At 41.1% G+C, this 23349-nt stretch overlaps 1 protein-coding gene across 1 annotated transcript; it reads left to right on the top strand.

Moving 5' to 3' along the window:
- Positions 1 to 5711: 5711 nt before the first annotated feature.
- On the top strand, positions 5712 to 22454 carry ZNF280B (zinc finger protein 280B). The gene is made up of 3 exons (XM_082667861.1): positions 5712 to 5780; positions 6490 to 6549; positions 17814 to 22454. The coding sequence occupies exon 3, from the start codon at positions 17883 to 17885 to the stop codon at positions 19515 to 19517; it is 1635 nt and encodes a 544-aa protein (XP_082523987.1). The 5' UTR covers positions 5712 to 5780; positions 6490 to 6549; positions 17814 to 17882; the 3' UTR covers positions 19518 to 22454.
- The last annotated feature ends 895 nt before the right edge of the window (positions 22455 to 23349 follow it).

The raw sequence follows: 23349 nt of genomic DNA, 5'->3' as shown, positions 1-23349 counted from the left end.
CCAGCAAGCAGTGTCAGCGCCTGTCTGGCTTTACAGTGACTGAGGTTGTACCTGCTTCATCTCTCCACTGTCAAGTAACTCCGAAGTCTCCATGCTCCTTCCCAGCCACCCTCTCCTTCCCAAAGTAACCACTTTTCTGACTTCAACCACCAGGGATTAGTTTTTCCTGTTTCTAAATTTTAAGTAAATAGAATCACACAATAGATTCTTTTTGGTCTGGTCTTTGTTTTCTTTTAAATAAGTGAGATACATTCTTGTTGTGTGTCGCTGTGGCACATTCTTTTTCATTGCCGAGTAGAATTCCCTTGAATGAATATGGCACAGTTTATGTATCCATTTTATTGTTCCTGAACTTTGAGGCTCATAATTTTGCTATTTTGAGGCTCATAATTTTGCTATTTTGCATAAAGCTGCTATGAGCATGTGTCTGTCTTTCATAGAAATTTATCCTAAATTTCTTTAGGATATCTATATCTATACATCTAAATATAGACATGAGAAGTTCTGAAACTGCATAGATTTAGCTTTCTGGCCAAACACTTTTTCAAAGTGATTGAAACAATGTGTATTTCCACCAACAGTACTGTGAATTCCATTTCTACAGCTCCAACACTTGGTACTGTCAGTCCTTTTCAGTATATAACTGAGCAGGACCCTGCAGGGCCTTCCCAGGGACAGACCCCCCCACCCCCATGTCCCTGCCTCTTATTTGTAGAAAAGCTTTAGGTCCTAGGCCTTCCCCATGTTCCAAAGAGCGAATTTAACTAGAGAAGTGAGAAAATGCAGAAACAAAAGAAAACAATCAAGCAAGCAAGACAAAACAATAATAGTTCAGCCGTAAAACAAAGTCAAAGATCTTTAATTTCTCCTCAGGGGCTACAGATAATATCCTGAGCCATATCCTTGAGTTGTTTTGCAGAAACTAAAACCCCCAGAAGACAGAAGAAGTTAACTGTATGCTGCCCACCAGCATGTAGACCCCAGACCAGCTGGAACCAGAAGGTTGATGATGTTGACTCCTGAAATACAACCTTGGTTACCTCACCACCAACCAATGGTCATAATAAGTGCATGAGCCGATCACACACCCTGCCACCCTCTCCCTCACGTTGTATTTAAAAACCCTTCCCTGAAAGCCATCCCAGAGTTTGGGTCTTTTGAGCATGAGCTGCCTGTTCTTGCTTGGTCCCATTTTGGATGGCTTGCAATAAACACAGTACTTTCCTTCATCACAACATGGTGTTAGTAGATTTGCTTTACTGCGCTCGGTAAAGCAGACTCAAGTTTTGTTCAGGAACAATTAGTACTATTCTCTTGACATTGTAGTGGTATCACATTGTAGTTTCATCTGCATTTTCCTGATGAGTAATGATTTTGAGAATTTTTTTCACATGCTTATTGTCCACTCGAATATTACTCTCTTTTATTAAGTGCCTATTCAAGTCTTGCTCCTCCTCTTAAAAAACAAAACAAAACTATAGACTGTCAACTGGGAAGGGCATTAGGGAACTTCTGGGACCCTGAAAACGTCCCTTATTTTGGCCTCGATGGTGATTTCATGGGTGTACATATGTACAAAGAGTGGTGCTTCATGGAATGTTCTGTTTAAGAAATTGTCTGCCAAGAACATATTCCTCTCATGTTTTCTTCTGGAAATTTTACGGTATAGCTTTTCACAGTTAGGTCTGATCTAGCTCAAATGTATTTTTTTTTATTTATGGTGTGATAAATCAAGGTATCAATGTTAGTTTTTTCATATGTGTATTCAAATCAACCACCATTTACTAAAAAGACCATGCCACTGTATTGCGGTGGAAGCTCTGTGTAAATCAGGGAGATGGCTGTATATGTATTTCTGGACTCCATTCCATTTGTCCAGTGCTCTAGTCTTGTGCTAATGCCACAATTATTATAGCTCTTAATTACTGGGGTTCTGCCTAAGTTTGTGTGATGGTTAATTTTTTTTATCGACTTGATTGGGCTAAGGGATGCTCAGATAGCTAGTGAAACATTATTTCTGGGTATATCTGTGAGGTGTTTTCAGAAGAGATTAGCATTTGAATCAGTAGAATGAGTAAAAATATAAATCCTCAGCAATGTGGGTTGGCATCATCCAGGAGAATGTGGATGATCCCTAAGATGGGATGTGGGTTCATTGCTAAGAGAACAAAGGGGAAGGAAGGGACATCCATCTCTCCTTTGGACATCAAGGCTCCTGGTTCTTGGGCTTTCAGATTGGGACTGAGTTATATCACTGGCTTTCCTGGTTCTCCAGTTTGCAGGCAGCATATGGTGGGACTTAACATAAGCCAATTCCCATAACATACCTCCTCATGTGTATATCCTGTTGGTTGCATTTCTCTGGAGAACCCTAACACAGATATCTGGGAGTTTAAGTTCTCCAGCTTTGGTGTTGAAATTATCTTGGCTATTCCAGGTGTTTTGTTGTACTGCAGTGGTTATAGTGAACATTCTTATCTTGTTCTCAAGACACTGTAGTTCATCGTGTACTGTAGTTCATCAATTGTGACATGAGTTATAGGGCTTTTTGTAACTACCCACTGATTGCAGGAAGATTGAGCTGCAAATCAATAACAGAAAGATATGGGAATTCCTGGCAGTCCAGTGGTTAGGACTTGGCACTTTCACTGCTGAGGGCTAGGGTTCAATCCCTGGTCAGGGAACTAAGATCCCAAAAGTCTTGAGGCATGGCCAAAACCAAAACAAAACAACAAACAAAAAAACCAACCAGAAAGATAATTAAGGAAAAAAACCCCAAAATTTTGAAATGAAGCAATATAATGAAGCAAACAGGGCTGGGGCCAGAGTAAGTGTTGCCAGGAGCCCAAAGCGCAAACGTGCCATGCCTGTGTTTCACAAGCCTCTTTAATGTTGTGGTCTGAGGCTCACCCTAGTCCTGGTTCTGATTCTAAATAACTTGTAGCTCCTATGAGAAATCACTATGGAAAAAATGAAAATATTTGAATTGAATGATATTGAAAACAGCAAAATTTATGGGACAGAGCTAAAGCAGTTCTTAGAAGAAATTCATATGTTTAAGTGCATTATGTTTTAAAAGAAGAATGATCTAAGTCAGTGCTGTCCACAAAAGTTTCTGCAGTGATGGAATTTTTTTTAATGTTATTGTTACATTTATTTCCTAAAATGTAATGTAACATTTATTTCCTAATAAGGATGATCAGCTTTTCACATGTATAAATGTGTATTTTTCTCTTCTGTGAGGTGACCTGTTCATATCATTTGCCCATTTTTTGGTTGGAGTATTCATCTTGTAGAATTTTCTTTTTGGCCATGCTGCGAGGCTTGTGGGATCTTAGCTCCCTGACCAGGGATCGAATCTGTACTTCCTGCAGTGGAAGTGTGGAGTCCTAACCACTGGAAATTTCAGATGGAAATGTTCTGTATCTGCTCCGTCCAATATGCCACATGTGACTACGGAGCTGGTGAAATGTAGCTAGTGTGTAGACTGAGATATTAAATTTTTAATTTTATTCAATTTGATTAATTTAAAATTAAAAGGTAAAGCTAGAAGAAACAGATCTTCCTTACAAATGAGTTCCAATTAATTTGTGTACTTGATAATTTGTGTTTCTCATAGATGTTTCCCCTCAATGAGCTTCCTTGCCCCTCCCTAAGTGTAGTTTGGATTTAGTGACTTGTTTCCAATGAATAGAATATGGCTGGGGGAGAAAAGTAACTTTACAGTGGAGAAACTAGTGGTAAGTCATATTGATAGTATGTATTCCTGATGGGAAGTGATGAGAAGGATACCTCACCTCTGCGGTATAGTTCTAAAAACCTATAAACCCGTGTAACCGGGAGAAACACATCAAACTCAAACCGAGAATCATTTGGCAAAATACCCGACACTTAAGGATTCCTGAAAATTGTCAAAAGTCATGAAAAGCAAGGAAAGTTTAAGAAACTGCCATAGACCAGAGTAAGCTAAGGAGGTGCTACAATTAAATGTGATTCGGTATCCTATATGGCAATCTGGAACAGAAAAAGGACATTTGTGGGAAAACTAGTGAAATTTGAATAAAGCCTGGAGCTTAGTTGATGGTAGTTTACTGAAAGGTATTGGAGTAATTGTGAGGCCTAAAAGAGGTCATTTCACATATACACATTTTAGACATTGCAAATATTTTCTCTACATTACATCCTCTTCATTTTGACTATGGTATACTTCACTGAATGGAAATCTTCAAAGGATCAATAATATTTAAACTGTGTGATCTGACCATAATGCAACAAAATGAGAAATTCATAAAGAAACAGCTTTTAAAATCCCATAGATTTGGAAAATAAATATATTAGTATATAATACATAATCCTTGTTTTAAGAAGAGAATATTAGGATATTAGGATATACATGGAAATTAGGATATACTTGGAAGTGAATGATAATGAACAAACACATTATTAAGCAAAAATTGTGGGACACAGTTAAATCTGTACTTTAGTAAATTAAGGTAAATTTATAGCATTACATACAAGAGAAATCAGTTACAAATAAATGAGTTAGGCATTTATCTCAAAAAGTTGTAAAGGAGAGCAACAGAACAAACCTATAGTAATAAGAAGGAAGGAAATAATAAAGAATGGAAAATGAATATAATAGAGAAGAAAATAGCATTATAGATTAAACCAAAAACTTTTTTTTTTTCAAACGATTACTAGGAGATTCCAGCAAAACAGGGCACTTAAAAAAGATTCTGTAGGGGCTTCCCTGGTGGCACAGTGGTTGAGAATCTGCCTGCCAATGCAGTGGACACGGGTGCGAGCCCTGGTCTGGGAAGATCCCATATACCGCGGAGCAACTGGGCCCGTGAGCCACCATTACTGAGCCTGCGCGTCTGGAGCCTGTGCTCCGCAACAAGAGAGGCCGCGATAGTGAGAGGCCCGCGCACCGCGATGAAGAGTGGCCTCCGCTTGCCACAACTAGAGAAAGCCCTCGCACAGAAACGAAGACCCAATACAGCCATAAATAAATTAATTTTCAAAAAAAAGATTCTGTAAAGGACCAAATAATACTTTAGGCTTGCGAATATGATCTCTGGCAATTAATCTACTTTGCAGCCATAGATGATAACTAAAGGAACAAGCAAGTCCCTGTTCCAACTTTAAGGACTCTGATAATTGAATTTCATATAATTTTCACTTGTCACAAAATAATATTCTCTTTGTGGTTTTCCCCAGCCATTAAAAAATGTAAAGCTCTAAAATAAAAAGAATTTTTTTTTATTGTAAAGCTCTTTTTTTAGCTCGCTGCAGGCTGTACAAAAACAGGAGGCAGGCTGCACTGGATTGGCCCCAAATGCAAGTCCAAGAAGACGGGCTTCAACACCCAGTTGCAAAGTTCCTTAAGCAAGGGGCCGGCAGATAGTGCTTTTATGGGAGAGGGATCACACCTGAGGATTGCAAGAGCTGGACTCCCCTGAGGGACTGGGAGCCCGCTCTTTACCCTGAGCCCTGGCGAACTCTGGCGTCTTGCCAGCCCAAGACCTTTGAGACACAGGTTCAGCCTGACCCCGCTCCCAACGGTTGCAACTGCCGGGGCGCTAGAGAGCGCGCATGCGCCCACCCGGACTCGCTGCCAATCAGACCACAGCGCCCGACCTCGCGCCGGCACCTGGCAGCCAATCACAGGTGACAGCGGGCGCGCGAGCTGGGGCGTGGGCGTTGGCGGCGTCTGCGGCGCCCGGGGCCTGAGGAGGCGTAGTCGCCTCAGGCTTCGCCAGGGGAGCGCCTCGGGGCCGGTGAGCCGCCGGACTTTCTGGCCCCTCCGTCGACGGGGACCGTGGCGCGGCCGGAGCGGTCCCTGAGGGCCGAGGGGAGGGTTTCTCGGGTCCTCACGAGCGCCGGGTCTGGCACGGCCCTGGCGGCCTGTGTGGGGCCGCGGGCCCTCAGGAGGGAGGGTGAGGCCCAGGCCCTGACATCCCTTTCACCCTCTCCCTTCCCCAATCTGGGCGGGCGCCGCTCTCCGTCAGCCTCCCTCCCCCAGGGGTGGGCCGAGCTGGCCTCGGGGGAAGGGCGTATCAGGCCCCCGGCCCCCGCCGAGGTCTCCTAATACGTTACAGCACAAACCAACGTCAGGGCAGTTCTGTGACGCAGGCCTGGCGGGGTTCTGGAGAGCCGTGGGTCCAGGCGCTGTCAGGAGGGCGCAGCTAAAAAAACCCAAAAAACAAATCGATCTGGTGGCTTCTCCCCTGCCGCTGCGCCTGGGCCCCCTGTGGCAGCCCCCCTGGGCGCCCGAGGTCCAGGCTTTTGGTTTGGGCAGGTGGCAGATGAGGTGGTTTTTACTGAGAGAGGGGAGGTTGGAGGAGGAGGCTTGTTCGCGATTCTGTTCTCTGGTTCAGTGTGAGACGCCTGGTAAACATGCTCAGGGCAGGACCGGCTAGGGCCTGGGGGATAGGATTATCCTGTAACACGTGACTCACCCTCACCCTTTTCTCTGCTGGTCTCTAGGATGCGACCTGCTCCTGCCTGGAAAATCTCAAGCCCCCAGGTTTTCAGTGCGCGCCTGAGGTAAGGTGACAGACGTCTTTCTAATGAGAACCAGAGTGGTGTCTATCTATCTATCTATTTATGGTTGTGTTGGGTCTTTGTTGCTGCACATGGGCCTTCTCTTGTTGTGGCGAGCGGGGGCTACTCTTCGTTATGGTGCGCGGGCTTCTCATTGCGGTGGCCTCTCGTTGTGGAGCACGGGCTCTAGGGTGCACGGGCTTCAGTAGTTGCAGCGCACGGGCTCAGTAGCTGTGGCTTTCGGGCCCTAGAGCACAGACTCAGTAGCTGTGGCGCACGGGCATAGTTGCTCCGTGGCATGTGGGATCTTCCTGGATCGGGGCTCGAACCCGTGTCTCCTGCATTGGCAGGCGGATTCTTAACCACTGCACCACCAGAGAAGCCCCCAGAGTGGTATCTTTTTTACCCTTAGCGTTTTTCTTCTCTCCCGGGCTAACACGTTGCTGCCCAGAGAGCGTTCTCCTGCGCGGGTGGGAGCCGACCCAGAATGTGTGTGACGACTTCAGGGCACTCATTGGTTCAGCTCATTCTGGAGACCTCTAAGTTGCGGCCTTAAAAAGGGGCAGGGGGCTGGGGGCCGGCTTTCACCTGCTGTTTTGAAAGGGAAAAAAGTAAGAGCACCATGGATTTTTAAGTTGTGTAAAGCTGACTTCTACCACGCAGTGAGGCTAATGTGGGCTGATGCACGTGGCCTAAGGTTTCAGCTAATGTATTAAAATAATAAAGTGATGGGAGCCCCCTGGTGGCCTCCGGGTTAGGATTCTGGACTTGCACTGCAGTAGCCCGGGTTCAGTCCCTGTTCGAGGAACTGGGATCCCACAAGCCACGTGGCACGGCCAAATAAATAAATAAATAAAGTGGTTCATTCAGAGTAAATGTGTTGTGATTTAACATGATTCCATGGGATTAGTTTGTTCATTTCTGTACCCTTTTCCTTAAGGGTTTTATTTCATGAAGTAATTGAATGTGACTGGATGGGCGGGGTATCTGTGTTCACTTCATGTCAGTAAACAAGTTTTTATGCCCAGCAACTTGTGCATACAGCTCTGTTGTATAGTTACTTATCTGTCGCTGGTACAACTTTGAGTCCTTGGCTTGACTATACAAGTTTGATTTGACTATACAAGCTTCATGGCATGTCAATTTTGCCATGTTTTGTTTTGTTTTGGCTGCGCCGCGTGGCTTATGGGATTTTAGTTCCCCAACTAGGGATTGAACCTGGGGCGCCAGCAGTCAGAGTGCTAAGTCCTAACCACTGGACTGCCAGGGAATTCCCGTTTTGTTTTTTTCGTTTGCTTGTTTTTTAAATTTTGCTGTACTTATAGGAGAGCTATTCTGTGTATGACAGTTCAGAGTTGCAAGTACGACATGTGAGTGATATGGTAACTTGAAATATCTGTGTTGTACACATTATGTCACAACTTAATAGCTTGAAAAAACATATTATCTCATGGTCTAGAATCCAAGAGTGGCTTAGCTGGGTGGTTTTGCCTCAGGGTCTCTCCATGACTTTTGTTGAATCTAACTTCACTCACTTGGCTGTTAGCAAGGGGCCTCAGTTCCTCCCTCTCTGAGTCTCTCCATGGGGCTGCTCATGTCATGGCTGCTGGCTTCCCCCAGAGCGAGTGATTCAGGAGAGAATTTGCACCCAAGATGAAGTGCAGAGTCTTTTTCAGAAGTTACACACCTTCACTTCTGTCTTTGCTTAGTCTCACAGTCAACCCTGTGATAGTGTGAGGGAGAGCTACACAGGATTGGGAATACCAGGAGGCGGGATTCATTTGGGGCCATCTTGGAGGGTGGCTACCATACTCATTAATCCACCATGCCAGCCTTTCTTCATATGGTCTCAGGTCTGTTACTATGAGTGAATTATTTGGCTTGTGTACACTTCTTGTATACTAGATCCAATCAATTCCTGTTTGTTCAAGGATATTCTAGCAAGTCTCTTCTTCGGATTAAGTTTTCTGTTTATCTGGACGGTTCCCATCAGCAGACAGGCTGATTATAATGTCACCTCTCATTAAAAAATCCATCTTTTGATGGCACATCCCCCTTCTGCTTGTTTTATTTCATACTTGCTAGTTATAGGAAAACTTCTACAGAGTTGGCCATACTTGTTATCTCCAAGTCTCTTGTTTTCTTTTAAATCCACTCTTGTCAAGATCACTAATGAATTCCACAATGTTTAACTCAATGGTCAATTTTTAGTTTTTATTTTATTTGATTTATTGGCAGCATTTATCAAAGTAGTTCATTTCCTCCTCCCTGAAAAAAATTTTCATTTAGATTACAGGATGCTTCTCTTTCTTGATTCTCCTCTACATACAATTCTCTCACATACAATATGTGACCTTTGGTGTCTGGCTTTATTCAGTTAGCATGTTTTCAGGTTCATCCATGTCATAGATACACAGCAGTGCTTTGTTTTTATGGCTGAATGGTATTCCATTGTAAGCATACACCACAGTTTTGTTTATCCATTCATCAGTTAGTGGACATTTGGATTGTGTGCTCTTTGTGGCTATTGTGAGGAATGCTGCTGTTAACATTGTTTTTGCGTGGACTTAATGTTTTCAGTTTTTATGGGTATATATCTAAGAGTGAAGTTGCTGGATCATATGGTAACTCTATATTTAATTTTTGAGGTATTGCCAAACTGTTTTCCAAAGTGGTTGTAGCACTTTGTAGCAATTGCACCAGCAATATATGAGGATTCCAATTTCTCCACATCCTCTGCAGCACTTGTTATTGTTTCTCTTTTTGATTATAGCCAATCTAGTGAGTGTGAAGGAGTATCTCATTGTGATTGATTTACATTTTCCTAATCATGTTAAGCAGTATTTCCTGTGCTTATTGGACATTTGTATAGCATCTTCTTTGGTGAAATGTCTCTTCGAATCCTTTGCCTGTTTAAAAAAGGTTTTTTTATTGTTGTAAAAAACATATAACATAAATTTTACCATCTTAACCATTTTTTAAAAATTCATTTATTTTATTTTTGGCTGCGTTGGGTCTTTGTTGCTGGGCACATGCTTTCTCTAGTTGCAGCTAATGGGGCTACTCTTTGTTGTGGTGTGTGGGCTTCTCACTGCAGTGGCTTCTCTTGTTGCGGAGCACGGGCTCTAGGCACGTGGGCTTCAGTAGTTGTGGCTCACGGGCTTTAGAGCGCAGGCTCAGTAGCTGTGGCACACGGGCTTAGTTGCTCTGTGGCATGTGGGATCTTCCCGGATCAGGGCTCGAACCGTGTTTTCTGCATTGGCAGGCAGATTCTTAGCCACTGCACCACCAGGGAAGCCCCATCTTAACCATTTTTAAGTGTTAAGTATATTCACATTGTTTTTTTCTTTTTTGTTTTTTTGTTTTTGCCACGCTGCACGGCTTGCAGGATAGTTCCCGACCAGGGATCGAACCCAGGCTCCCTGCAGTAAAAGTGCCTAACAACTGGACCGTCAGGGAATTCCCCATTTACATTGTTTTGAAATGATCTCTAGACTTTTAGATCTCTAGACTTTTTCATCTTGCAAAATTGAAACTACCCATCCCATTAAACAACAAACTTTTCCCTCTCCTGCTAGACCATAGTATCCACCATTCTCCTTTATGTTTCTTTTCTATTGCTTTGACTACTTTGGATACTTCACATAAGTGGAAGCATGCAGTATTTGTATGTAAGCAAGCTCTGTGATGTCTCTTCTTGGCACTAATCCAGTCATGAGGGCCCTCATGACCTTATCTTTATGACTGGCTATTTCATTTAGCATGATGTATGATGTCTTCAAGGATCATGCATATTGTAGCATGTGGCAGAATTTCTTTTTTATGGCTAAATAATGTTCCGTTGTATGTGTATATCACATTTTAAAAATTCATTCATCAGTTGATGGACATTTAGGTTGCTTCCACCTCTTAGTTATTGTGAATAGTGCTGCTGTGAGCATGGATGTGCACATATCTCTTAGAGACCCCACTTTCATTTCTTTTGGATCTATATCCAAAAGTGGAATTGCTGGATCATATGGTAGTTCTATTTTTAACTTTTTGAGGAGCGTTTATACTGTTTTCCACAGCATTTGCACTATTTACAATCCATCCATAGCACACAAGGATACAGTTTGTGTACATGCTTGCCAACAGTTTCCCTCCCCTCCCCTCCCCTTCCTTTCTCCTGCCTTCCTTCCCTCCTTCCCTCCTTTTCTTCCTTCCTTCCTTCCTTCCTTCCTTATAGTAGCCATCCTGATGGGTGTTAGGTGATCTTTCACTGTGGTTTACATTCACATTTCTCTGATGATTAGTATGTTGAGCATCTTTTCATATACTTGCTAGCCATTTTATATCATCTTTGGAGAATTATCTATTCAGGTCCTCTGCTGATTTTTTAATTGAGTTTTTTTTTATTCTTCTGTTGTAAAAGATCTTTATATATTCTTTTATCACATATGTTAGTATCTATATGTGTCCCTTGTAACATATCAATGTATATGTATCATATATATATGTGTTCCTAGTCACATATATGATTTACAGATATTTTTCTCCCATTCTGTGAGTTATCTTTTTACTTTCATGACGGTGTCCTTTGAAGTCCAAAAGTTGTCAATTTGATGAAGTCCTGTTATTTTTTCCTTTGTCATTTATTCTTTTGGTGTCTTCTCTAAGAAACCATTTACTCCAATTTTCTTTAAAGAGTTTTTTTTAGTTTTAGCTGTACTTTTAGTTTCACAATCCATTTTGAGTTATTTTTTATATGTATGGTGTGAGCAGGGGCCCAACTTCATTCATTCTTTGACATATGGATGTCCAGTTGTTCCATCAACATTTGTTGAAAAGATTTATCTGTTCCCCACTGATTATTTTGGTAATCTTGCTGAAAATCAGTTCACCATTAATGCATGGGTTTTTTTCTGGACTCTTGAATTCTATTCCATTGATCTATTCCATTGATCTGTTTCTATCCTTATGCCAGTGCCACATTTCTTGATTACTATAGCTTTGTAGTAAGTTTTGAAATCAGAAAGTCTGAATCTTTCAGTTTTTTCTTTTTCAAGATTGTTTTGGTTATTCTGAGTTCCTTGAATTTTCATATGAGTTTCAATTCTGTGAGAAGGCTAGCCAAGATTTTGATAGATCAGTTGTGGGAGTCTTGCCATTTTAACAATATTAAATCTTCTGATCCATGAATGTGGGATGTCTTTACATTTATTTAGGTCTTTAATTGCTTGAACAATGTATTTAGTATAATTCAATGTTTTCAGAATAAAAAGGTGCTGCATTTCTATTAAATTTATTCCTAAGTATTCTTTTTTCAAAAATTTATTTTATTGAAGTATAGTTGATCTACAGTGTTGTGTTAATTTCCTCTGTACAGCAGAGTGATTCAGTTGTACATATACATTCTTTTTCATATTCTTTTCCATTATGGTTTATCACAAGATATTGAATATAGTTCCCTGTGCTATACAGTAGGATCTTGTTGTTTATCCGTTCTATATGTAATAGTTTGCATCTGCTAATCCCAAACTCCCAATCCATCCCTCCCCACAATCCTTGGCAACCACAAGTCTGTTTTCTGTGTCTGTGAGTCTGTTTCTGTTTCATAGATAAGTTCAATTGTGTCTTTTTTAGATTCCACATATAAGTAATATCATAATGATATTTGTCTTTCTCTTTCTGATAAGTATTCTTTGTAACTGTGTAAATGGAAGTGTTTATTTACGTTCATTTTCAGAACATTTATTGCTACTATATAGAAACATAATTGATTTTTTTATATTGATCTTGTATTCTGCAACCTTTTAATTCTAATACTTGTTATGTGGATTCCTCAGGATTTTGTATATACAAAATCATGTCATCTCCAATATAGTTTTACTTTTTCCTTTTCCATTCTGAATGCTGCTACTTCTTTTTTTTTTTTTTTTTAACTCCTTTTTCTTGCCTGATTGTCCTGGTTATAGAACTTCAGGTATAATATTGATTCAAAGTGCAGTAGTAGACATCCTTGTCTTGTTCCCAATCTTAGAGGGAAAGCTTTCAGTCTTTCACGACTAAGTATGATGCTAGCTGTGGGTGTTTTACAGGTACCCTTTGCTTGAGAAAGTTCTCTTCTGTTCCTAATTGTTGAGGGTTTTTTGTTTGTTTGTTTTTCATCATGAAAAAGTGCTAGATTTAGTCAAATGCTTTTTCTGCAGGCAGGTGTCTCTTTTTTTTTTTTTTTTTTTTTGCGGTACACGGGCCTCTCACTGTTGTGGCCTCTCCCGTTGCGGAGCACAGGCTCCGGACGTGCAGGCTCAGCGGCCATGGCTCACGGGCCCAGCCACTCCATGGCACGTGGGATCTTCCTGGACTGGGGCACGAACCCGTGTCCCCTGCATCAACAGGCGGACTCTCAACCACTGCGCCAACAGGGAAGCCCCATTTTTTTTTTAAGGTGTCTTTTTTGTGGTCCTCCACAGCCCCTCTCTTTATATCATTCTCCACTCACCTGATACTTCCAAACCCTCTCCAAATTCTTAGTCTTAGTGAAAGGAATTGCCTCAGAACTAACAGGCCACTTTTAGGTTGAACTCCTACCCTGCTCATATCTCCTTTGTGGATTCTTCTAAGATGCTGCTCTTGGGAGGAAAGGAAGGAAAAGGGAAAGTGGCTGAATTTCTCTCCTGCCTGCCTGGGTGAAATGTAGTACTCTAACCATACTGTTCTAAGAAAAGGCTTCCCCAAACTGTTGGTCCCCATGATGAGATCTGGCCAGTCATCCTCCTGAATCCCAGGATTGCAGGGCTCTCACATTTGGTATAACAGTGCACCTCAGTGGCTCCCAGACTTGAAGAAAATTGGTTATATCCCAAGTTTGAACATTTCCTACCTTTTCCATCACCCTACCTTCTTTTGTTGAATTATTTTTATCCCCTGCGAGATAATTATTTTCTTTTAATGAATATTTGAGTGCTTATTGTATGCCAGGACTGCTTTTGGCCCTTGGGAGAAATCAGTGAACAAAACAGACAAAAACAAACTAAAAAACAAAACAGAATTTCTCCCGTGGAAGGAACTAACAGTTCAGTGGAAGAAGAAAGATAGTATTATAAATATGTACATTCTCTTGTGAAATAAAAGGTGATGTTATGAAATTAGGAAAAATATAATAGAGTAGGGTCATAGGATTGAATGTTGGGTAGGTAGGAGTGTTGTGATTTTAGATAAGGTGGTCAGAGTAAGTCTCTTGGAATAGGTAGGTTTGGACATGGACTTGAAGGAGGTAGAAGTGTTAGCCATGGGGATATCTGGAAGACAAGAATTTCAGGTGGAGACTTCGAAGGGAGCAGCAAGGAAGCCACTGTAGCTGGATTGGAGTGAATGAATGTTAGAGTAGAGAGAGGAGAGGTCAGAGAGGTAGCAAGAGTGGAAATGGTGGGACTTCCCTGGTGGCACAATGGTTAAGTAATCCACCTGCCAATGCAGGGGACACGGGTTCGAACTCTGGTTCGGGAAGATCCCACATGCCACGGAGCAACTAAGCCTGTGCGCCACAACTACTGAGCCTGTGCTCTAGAGCCCGTGAGCCACAACTCCTGAGCCCGCATGCCACAACTACTGAAGCCCGCGGTCCTAGAGCCCATGCTCCGCAACAAGAGAAGCTACCGCAATGAAGAGCATGTGCACCGCAACGAAGAGTAGCCCCCGCTCACGGCAACTAGAGAAAGCCTGTGTGCAGCAATGAAGACCCAACACAGCCATAAATAAATAAAATTTTTGAAAGAGAGAAGCCCTCAGGCGAAGGAAGGGGTTTATGTCAGGGCGACCTCAAAAATAAAGTAAAAAAAGAAGAGTGGAAGTGGTGGTGAGTGTCTGTAAATCCTTACTTTTTCTCTCAGTCCATTCTATAGAAATAGTCTTGTTTTTTTGACCATGAACAACCTTGGCTTAATAGTTGTTCTCCTCCTCGACTCCCAGGCTAGATTAGACTCTATTTTTGCATTCCTTTATCATCCTGAGCTTATTTGTGAAAAAATATTTGTTAAAAAATATTTATGAAAAAATTACTTTTGTTTTGCTCAGTTGCCCTAGGATAGAATCCAAATGTTTATGGCAGTTTTAAGGATCCTGTGAAACCCCCATTTCCCCCAAGGGTCTGTGTTTAATGGATGTTAAATTCTAAGGCAGCAACTGTGTGGGGTTAATGGAGTAGCAGGAAGAAGGAGTGGTGGAGAAGGGACTTGAGTGCTGTGGTGGAGAGAGAGTGACAGGGTTGGGACAAGAATCTGGAGGAGCAGTAATGGGTGAAAAGAGTCACGGGCAAGGGAAAATGGTGAGGATAGGTACCAGAGGAGTCCTAGTGGTGTAATCTCAGGAAGTTACTTAAGAGGGACTGATGCCTGAAAAAATCTGTTGTGTGGCTATAACAAAACCCATTTAAAGGGCCGTTGTTGAAATGCACAGGAATAACCTGGGAGGTGGGTCATCACCCACTGTTCTCTCAGCTATTTTTGGAGTGAAACCTCTCATTGGCTCCTTGGACAGCCCTTGGCAACTTTGTTGGTGGGGGAAATGAAGTGATTTTTGAGGACTCATCCCTTAGATCTAGCAGGTCTTGGCATGTCCAACCTCCCTACCCCGAATTCTCAAGTTTCTGGTAATTGTAGAAAATAAGGACACTAGAGGAGAAGTGATAAGAAAATTCCCATGGTCTGTTGTTACTCTTGTTCTAAATGAACGCATTCATTAACTTGTTTTTTTTATGTATCATTCTTTCTCCACTCTTAATTAACTTTTCATCTCGGATGATTGGTTGGATGAAAAGTTAATCAGTATGGTCAACAGCTAAAAATTCTACGAAGATCAGTTAGGTGAAAGTTCAACAATGTTATTGGAACCCAGTTTATTTTTATTTTTTAAAAACAACAAATTTATTCCCACAGTTTTGAAGGCTGGAAAGTCCAAGATCAAGGTGCTGGCTGATTTGGTTCCCCACTGAGGGCTCTCTTTCACCTTCTTCCTGTGTCTTCACATTTGGGGGGGTGTTGGGGGAAATAGAGAGGAAGCAAGCTCTGTGATGTCTCTTCTAGGCACTAGTCCAGTCATGAGGGCCCTCATGACCTTATCTAAACCTAATTATCCCCCAAAGACCCCATCTTCAAATACCATCACATTGGGGGTTAGGGCTTCAACACGTGAATTTCTGATTCAGACAAGGTTCTCAGAGTAAATTGATAGAAAACATGGAATTAATGGAGCACACTCTGCTCTACAAATAAAGGTTCATATTGATGAGAGTTACTATTTATTAATTCATTTAACAAATTCTGTATTTGTTGAGCTCCCATGCTATGCTAGGCAATGTTCTTTGTGCTGGTGATCCAGCAGTCAACAAAAGACAATTCCTGCCCTTTGGAGTTTACATTTTACTGGATAGACAATAGAAAATAATCAAGATAAATAATGTTTATAATATATTAGGTGGTGATAAATGCTTATAGGTGGAAGAGAAGGGAAGAGAAATTGGGAATGTGAATTAGAGGTTGGTTGGAGTATTTGAGAACCTCTCTGAGAAGAAGGCTTGGAACAGAGCCCTGAAGGTGGTGAGGGGCCAGCCATGTAGGTATCTGAATGATGAGCATTCATATTAGAGGGACAACAAATATAAAGACTCTAAGTAAGGTAAAGTGTTTAGTTTGTTCAAGAAATAGCAAGGAGGTTAGTGTGGTTAAAGTGAAGTGGATGGGGGAGAGGAGTATGAGATAATTGCAGGGGACAGTATGTAGGGTTGGAAGTGTGGTCTTACAGGCATTGGAAGGACTTGGCCTTTTACTGAGTGAACCAGAAAGGCATTGGAAGGTTTTGAGCTGAGCAGTGATGCAGTCTAATTTGTTTGAACAGCATTACTTTGCCTGCTATGTGAAGAGACAGGTGGAGTGAGGCACAAAGCACTGTTGGATTTAAGTTTAGTAGGGAAGTCAGGATTAGAGGAAGAAATTTAGGAGACATCAGTGTTGAGTTGGGGTGAAATTATCAAGAGAGTTCATTCCCAATTTGCTAGGCCTGTGCTAAGCGCTTGACATTGAATTATGCTATTTGTTGACCATATGTAGATACTCTTATTCTATTCTTTGAAGTTGACACTTCTTTTCTATATTAACATATATGAAATCAGTATGTGTGAATCAATTTATATATGTGCATTTAATATAAATTTTCTTCCAATTCTAGTACAAAACAAGATGCCATTGAATATTTGATGCTTTTTCTTTTTTTAAAATTTATTTATTTATTTTTTGGCTACGTTGGGTCTTTGTTGTTGTGCGGCTTTCTCTAGTTGCGTCAAGGGGGGCTACTCTTTGTTGCGGTGTGCAGGCTTCTCAATGAGGTAACTTCTCTTGTTGCAGAGCATAGGCTCTAGGCACACGGGCTTCAGTAGTTGTGACACGTGGGTTCAGTAGTTGTGGCTCACGGGCTCTAGAGCACAGGCTCAGTAGTTGTGGCACACAGGCTTAGTTGCTCCGCGGCATGTGGGATCTTCCTGGACCAGGGCTTGAACCCGTGTCCCCTGCGTTGGCAGGCGGATTCTTAACCACTGCGCCACCAGGGAAGTCCCGATGCTTTTTAAAAAGAGCTGTTACTTTAAGTCTAAGAAATAAGGATTTTTGCCTTTAAGATACAGAAACACATTTAAAAGTTATAAATTTTCCAAAAAAGATGTAGCTGGGCTTCCCTGGTGGCGCAGTGGTTGAGTGTCTGCCTGCCGATGCAGGGGACACGGGTTCGTGCCCCAGTCCGGGAAGATCCCACATGCCGCGGAGCTGCTGGGCCCGTGAGCCATGGCCGCTGAGCCTGCGCGTCCGGAGCCTGTGCTCCGCAACGGGAGAGGCCACAACAGTGAGAGGCCCGCATACCACACAAAAAAAAAATGTAGCTGGTTAGAATTCCAGCTTAATCTTCTTTGACTCCGGACCCCATGTTTCTAAACACTGCACAATGGTGCTTTTGTAAAAATACTCATACTTTACATGTGATTTCACCTAGTGATTTGTTGTTGGAGTTTTGGGTTTTCTTTTTTTAATAGGAGAGATCAAAATCAGCATAGGGCAAAGCTATGATTCTAGAGTCGTACAGACTTGTAATCATAGGTTTTTAAGCTGTCATTTATCCTCTTTAACTCTCAGTGTCCTTATCTGTAAAATAAGGATGTTTATAAATACCCTAGAGTTTTGGAGAGAAATAAGTAACGTATTTTTCTGTACTTAACTGATGTGTGGTGTGTTTATACTTAGGTGGCAGTTTATATAAAGGAAGCACTGGGACCTGTGGCCACACCCTTCAAGAATAAAAAAATTTAGAAAATGGAACCACCATGTATGTTATGTGAAGAACAAGAGTCAGAACCGCAGAAAAGCATACAAGAAACCAAACAAGTAGACGATGAAGATGCTGAACTGATCTTCGTTGGGGTGGAACATGTAAATGAAGATGCTGAGCTGATCTTTGTTGGGATGACCTCAAATTCAAAACCAGTCGTTTCAAACATACTGAATAGAGTTACCCCAGGTTCGTGTTCAAGGAGAAGACAGTCTGGTCACGTCAGAAAAGATAATGCTCACAAATTGCGGCCTGTAAGTCATGTGATGCCTACATCAGAAGCAATGACTGTCTTACCAGTTTCTGACTCTGAGTCAAGATCAACAGATAGTCCTATTATTATTGAGCCTTTGTCTAAACCTGATTATAAAAATAATTTACTACAAGTCGTGCCTATTAGCTCTTCAGAGTCATGTTCTCCTCCTTTGATTACCTTCACAAGTTCATTGCAGCATCCAGTAGGAGCAGCACTTTCTATAGGAGGTATGAATAAAAGTCCTCGTGTAACAAAACGACTTTCCACTTCTGAAACAAATAGCACAAATCCCCAAAGGCCTAAACTCAGTAATGGAATCATAGGGGGACACTCTTTAGCTCTGGCCCCTTCAGGTATCTTTCATACAATGACAGCTCAGCAAAGCACACCCTCAGACAGTGTTCATACCTCATTAAGCCATGTTCAGAATGGAGAACCTTGTCCAACAGCTTTTCCAAAGGACAGTGTTCATTGCAAGCCTATAAGTCCTTTTGGGGAAAATGGACTGGCAAAAACAGACTTTTCGAGTCCAACAAGTCAAAACAAGACTGTTGATCCCACGAAAGGAAATCTGATCGTGTTACTTCATGACTTTTACTATGGACAGCATACAGGAGATGGGCAGCCAGAACAGAAGACTCACACAGCCTTTAAATGCCTCAGCTGCTTGAAAGTTCTAAAAAATGTCAAGTTTATGAATCACATGAAGCACCATTTGGAACTTGAAAAGCAGAGGAGTGACAGCTGGAAAAACCATACCACCTGCCAGCACTGCCACCGCCAGTTTCCCACTCCCTTCCAGCTGCAGTGTCACATTGAAAGTGTCCATACTTTCCAGGAGCCCTCTGCAGTCTGTAAAATCTGTGAGTTGTCTTTTGAAACAGATCAGGTTCTCTTACAGCACATGAAGGACAATCATAAGCCTGGCGAAATGCCCTATGTGTGCCAGGTCTGCAATTACAGATCGTCAGCCTTTGCTGATGTAGAAACACATTTCAGAACATACCACAAAAACACTAAGAATTTGCTTTGCCCATTTTGTCTCAAAATTTTCAAAACTGCAACACCATACATGTGTCATTATAGAGGACACTGGGAAAAGAATGTTCACCAGTGTTCCAAATGCCGGCTACAGTTTTTAACTTTCAAGGAGAAAATGGAGCACAAGACCCAGTGTCATCAAATGTTTAAGAAGCCTAAGCAACTAGAAGGATTGCCTCCTGAAACAAAAGTTGTTATCCAGGTGTCACTGGGACCTCTTAAACCAGGATCAGTGGAATTAGCATCCATTACTGTGAACACATCTGATTCTGAACCTTCACCCCCCAGGTCTAAAAGTAGAATTTCAAAAAGACCCCATTAATTCTACTTTCAGTAAATCTGAAGCAAATACTTCAAAGTTAAACACCCCACTAAAAACAAAAAATCCAAATCATAACATTATTCAATAACATCAAATATAGTGAAACCAATGGATCATTTATGAGGTTTTTCTAAAAACTCATGAAGTACAATATTGTTTGATCTGAATTTTGAGATATTATTAAAAAATATATTACCTGATTTTCATATAACTATCTGGCTTACATAAAAGGTGTGTGTGTGTGTGAGAATGGGGGGAAGAGAGAGAAAGAGAAAAGTGAAAACCTCTATTATTTTGGTATTTCGTGTTATTTGTAAGTTTGAAAGCTCTGCTATACATATAATCTGTAGAATTTTTTAACAACTTAATTTTATTTTCAACTTTTTCCATGCCTTGAATATTTCAATATTAACTATAGCCAGACTGAAATGGCTTTGTTATGGCATGGTCCCGTTTGCTGCTGAACTCTCAGAAGTGCCTCTGTTGTGCTGATCTAAAATAACCTGGCTCTGAAAGCCTTGGTGTGGAGAAGTTGACGGAGACCCTGTGGTGTGAATGGGGACCAGAAACAGGGAATTCAGTCAGTGGAGAGCAGTGGCTTGTCCCAGTTGAGGAAGGGGCACACATTCACTCCAGGCTTGGAGCCAAGGCAGAAGGAACACTGTCTCGGACTGTCCTTACCTAGCCCAAGGACATCCAAGGAAGCCAAACCATTAAAATAAAATGCCTGTGTTTAGTGAGGGGCCCCTGCAGGCATCAAGCAGGTACTGTGTATCATTGGCTTCAGATGGGGAAGTAGAGATAATTAATAGAATGGGACCTGGTGCCAGGGGGCCTCCTTTTGACTGATCAAAAGGGGAATTTGTTCTCTCACCTCTCCCATCTGGCTGGCCTTTAGTCAGAATGAACTAGCCATATCTCTCTCAGTCACAGCAGTAAAGCAAGTTAACGTTCCCAAGGAAAAAAATCCCTGACATCCATAGTTTGATCTGTACTGGACCCATAGTTTTAACTGAAAAGGGCCAAACACATGGAATCTGTCCAGTTTATGAATCGAGCTAAGTTTAGTTCTCTTACCCTTAAGCTGGAATGGGGTTGTCCAAGAAAAGTAGGAATAGTGGATAAAAATAGTTAAGAGTGATTAAACCCATTATAGGACTTTTCCTAACATTTCCAATTACATATGTCTTACCCTAATTGAACATGTGAAGTTTGCAATTTTGTATCTTGCCTTGGACATGAATGTATTACAGTTAACAGTTAATTCTTTGTGTGTATAATTTCCCATTTTTTAAACTAATACTGAGTTTGGGTCTTACTTGACACACTCCAATGTGCCAGAAATGTCTCATTTATTTCAGTAATTATCAGGTCATAGGGTTATTATCCTTCATTTGATCTATCAACTGTCTAATCTGTGATTATACTTGCCGGAACCTTTTTCCTTGCCATCTCCAAGGGCTCTTTCACATAACTGGGGTACCCTCTAAGTATTGGTTCCTGAACATCAGCAGCCTTGGTTACCTCTGTGGGCTCCTGGAGTTGAGTCTCTCTAGGCATGTTTAAGTGCCATCCCTTCTCACTCCACCTCCAGCCCAGGTACCTAGCAGCCTCTGTGCACCACTCAAGGAATCTGGGATCCTGGCTGTAGACCTGTTCCAGGAGAAATCTCTCCCTTTTTCTGTTGCTTTCTGCTCCTCTTTAAAGGTACTTTATCTCTCCCCACTCCTTTTGCCCCCTCCTCAATCTAGTTAAATTTTCTAAGCCTTCTCAAAATGCTGGAAAGGTATAATCATCAAGGGGTTAGCATCCCTCTTAGAATTGAGGAGGAAGGACTACAGATAACAAAGTTGTTGTGAGTATATCATCCATATTTTAATTTCCTGAGTGTAGATTCTGTTGTATTTATTTGCTCAATGCTTGATTGATTGATTTGCACTTTGAATATTTTACTAGGCCTTTCCAGTTAGTTTGCTTGGGCCAAAGCACTTTGGTAAAATTTCAGGTTGAACCCCTTTCGTTAGGTGTAGAAAGAGAGAGTGTGTGTGTGTGTGTGTGTGTGTGTGTGTGTGTGTGTGTGCTGGTCTCAGGTGGAAACTTCTATATATAAATAAATGTGCATACTTTTGCATACTTATCTCCCTTATTCTGTTTCTGTGGTAAAAATATGAAATGTTTTAGTTCTTTGTGTTTGTGGTTGCTCAGTGTTATCAACCCTGTTACTGTTGTTTGCTCTAAAGTATGCTCCTAAGGAGTACAAGTTGTTATTTATTGCCAACTAAGGTTCTGGTGATATGGCCCCTGACTACCTCCTCTCTTCCATTCTCTGTCGTGCTACTCTGCCAATTTTCCCCACTGGTGCACTATTTTTGACACACTGGCCTTGCTTTTCCTCAAGCAAATTCCATTTCTTCTCGATCCAAAGACTTGTAACTGCTGTTCTCCTTCTTGGAATGCTCTTCCCCTAGGCCTGCATGGCTTGCTACCTCGCTTAATTGTTTGACACTTCCTTTGGTATATTGAGCTTCACCAGTGTTGTTACAATCACACAGTGAAGTCTCCAACCCACCCCCCTTTTTTTCCTCCTCTTAAACGCACTTTAAGTCTCCACACTCTTCTTCCCTATCAGTCTAAATTTCCTAGGTTTTCACAAAAAGCTGGGAAGAGATAATTATCAAGGGCTTTGCTTCTCTCTTAGAATTGAGTTTGCTTGAGTCAGTTTCTGTGCCTGCAAATAGAAGACAATTAATAGTGAGTTGAGTTCTTTCAAGAACTTTCTCTGTTTTTCTATTGATACCTCTATATTTTTTTAAGGAATGTCACTTTGTTTTGTTTACAAATATATTGAATATCTGTCAAGATTACTATTTTGTTATTGCCCTTTGTGAATTTCCTTGTCTATTTTGCTTGTTCTTTCAGATAAAATTTATTATTTTATTAATGTTGCCAAAAATTGTAAGTAAAATTAGCAATTATAGAAATAAAATGTTTTTTTGAAAAAGTGTTTTCACTATGTTGTCTTTTCACCAGTAATGTGGCATATTTTTAGTTTTATTTGTAATCTTATTGCATTGGCCAGGACTTCTAAACAATGATGTGTAAATGGGCTTTCTTCTTCTTGATTTAATTAGAAATGCTTTACCATCAGAGGTAATGAGTATATGGCTTAATGAATTTCTATTTCTATCTTTAAAATTTAAAGAGAATTGTTTTATTGGATAGTTTACAACATCCGTTGAGACAGTCATTTTCCTTCCTTCCTTCCCTCCCCTCCCCTCCCCTTCCCTTCCCTTCCCTTCTTTTCCTTTCCTTCCCTGCCTTTCTTTCCTTCCCTTTCTTTCCTTTCTTTCACTAACCCAAGGTTTTGCTTGGCTGGATTCACAACTTTTCTATTAGAAACTTTCTTTCGTGAAACAAAAATAATTCCACTTGGGGTTGAATATTATCCTCTCAGAATCTCATTCCATTTCTCATTTCTAGTATTGGAATTAATTTCCTCTTCCCCTTACTAGATTTGCCACAGTTTTATCAATGTTTCTGATTTACTTTTTCCAAGAAGCAACCCTTGCTTTATTATCCCAACAAGTTTTATCTGTAATCTATTTTTGTCTCAATTCATTATATACCTTCTACTTTCTTTATGATTGTTCTTTTTTATAACCTTGCATTTTAAAAGCTTTCTTTTTTTCTTTTTAAAAATTTTTATGAAAATTGATTTACAATGTTGTGTTAGTTCCAGGTGTACATCAAAGTGATTCAGTTATGCGTATATATCCTTTTTTAGTTTTCCATTATAGGTTATTACAAGATATTGAGTATTTTTTTATTTAAT

This window comes from Grampus griseus (genome assembly GCF_964374135.1).
Source record: "Grampus griseus genome assembly, chromosome: 12".
In the NCBI taxonomy this organism is placed as follows: domain Eukaryota; kingdom Metazoa; phylum Chordata; class Mammalia; order Artiodactyla; family Delphinidae; genus Grampus; species Grampus griseus.
The sequence above is the reverse complement of the archived record's forward strand: the minus strand, read 5'-3'. Positions and strand labels throughout refer to the sequence as shown.

Bases quoted from the DNA above. Each gene is read 5' to 3' on its own strand.
- ZNF280B (XM_082667861.1), top strand. From the start codon at position 17,883: ATGGAACCACCATGTATGTTATGTGAAGAACAAGAGTCAGAACCGCAG.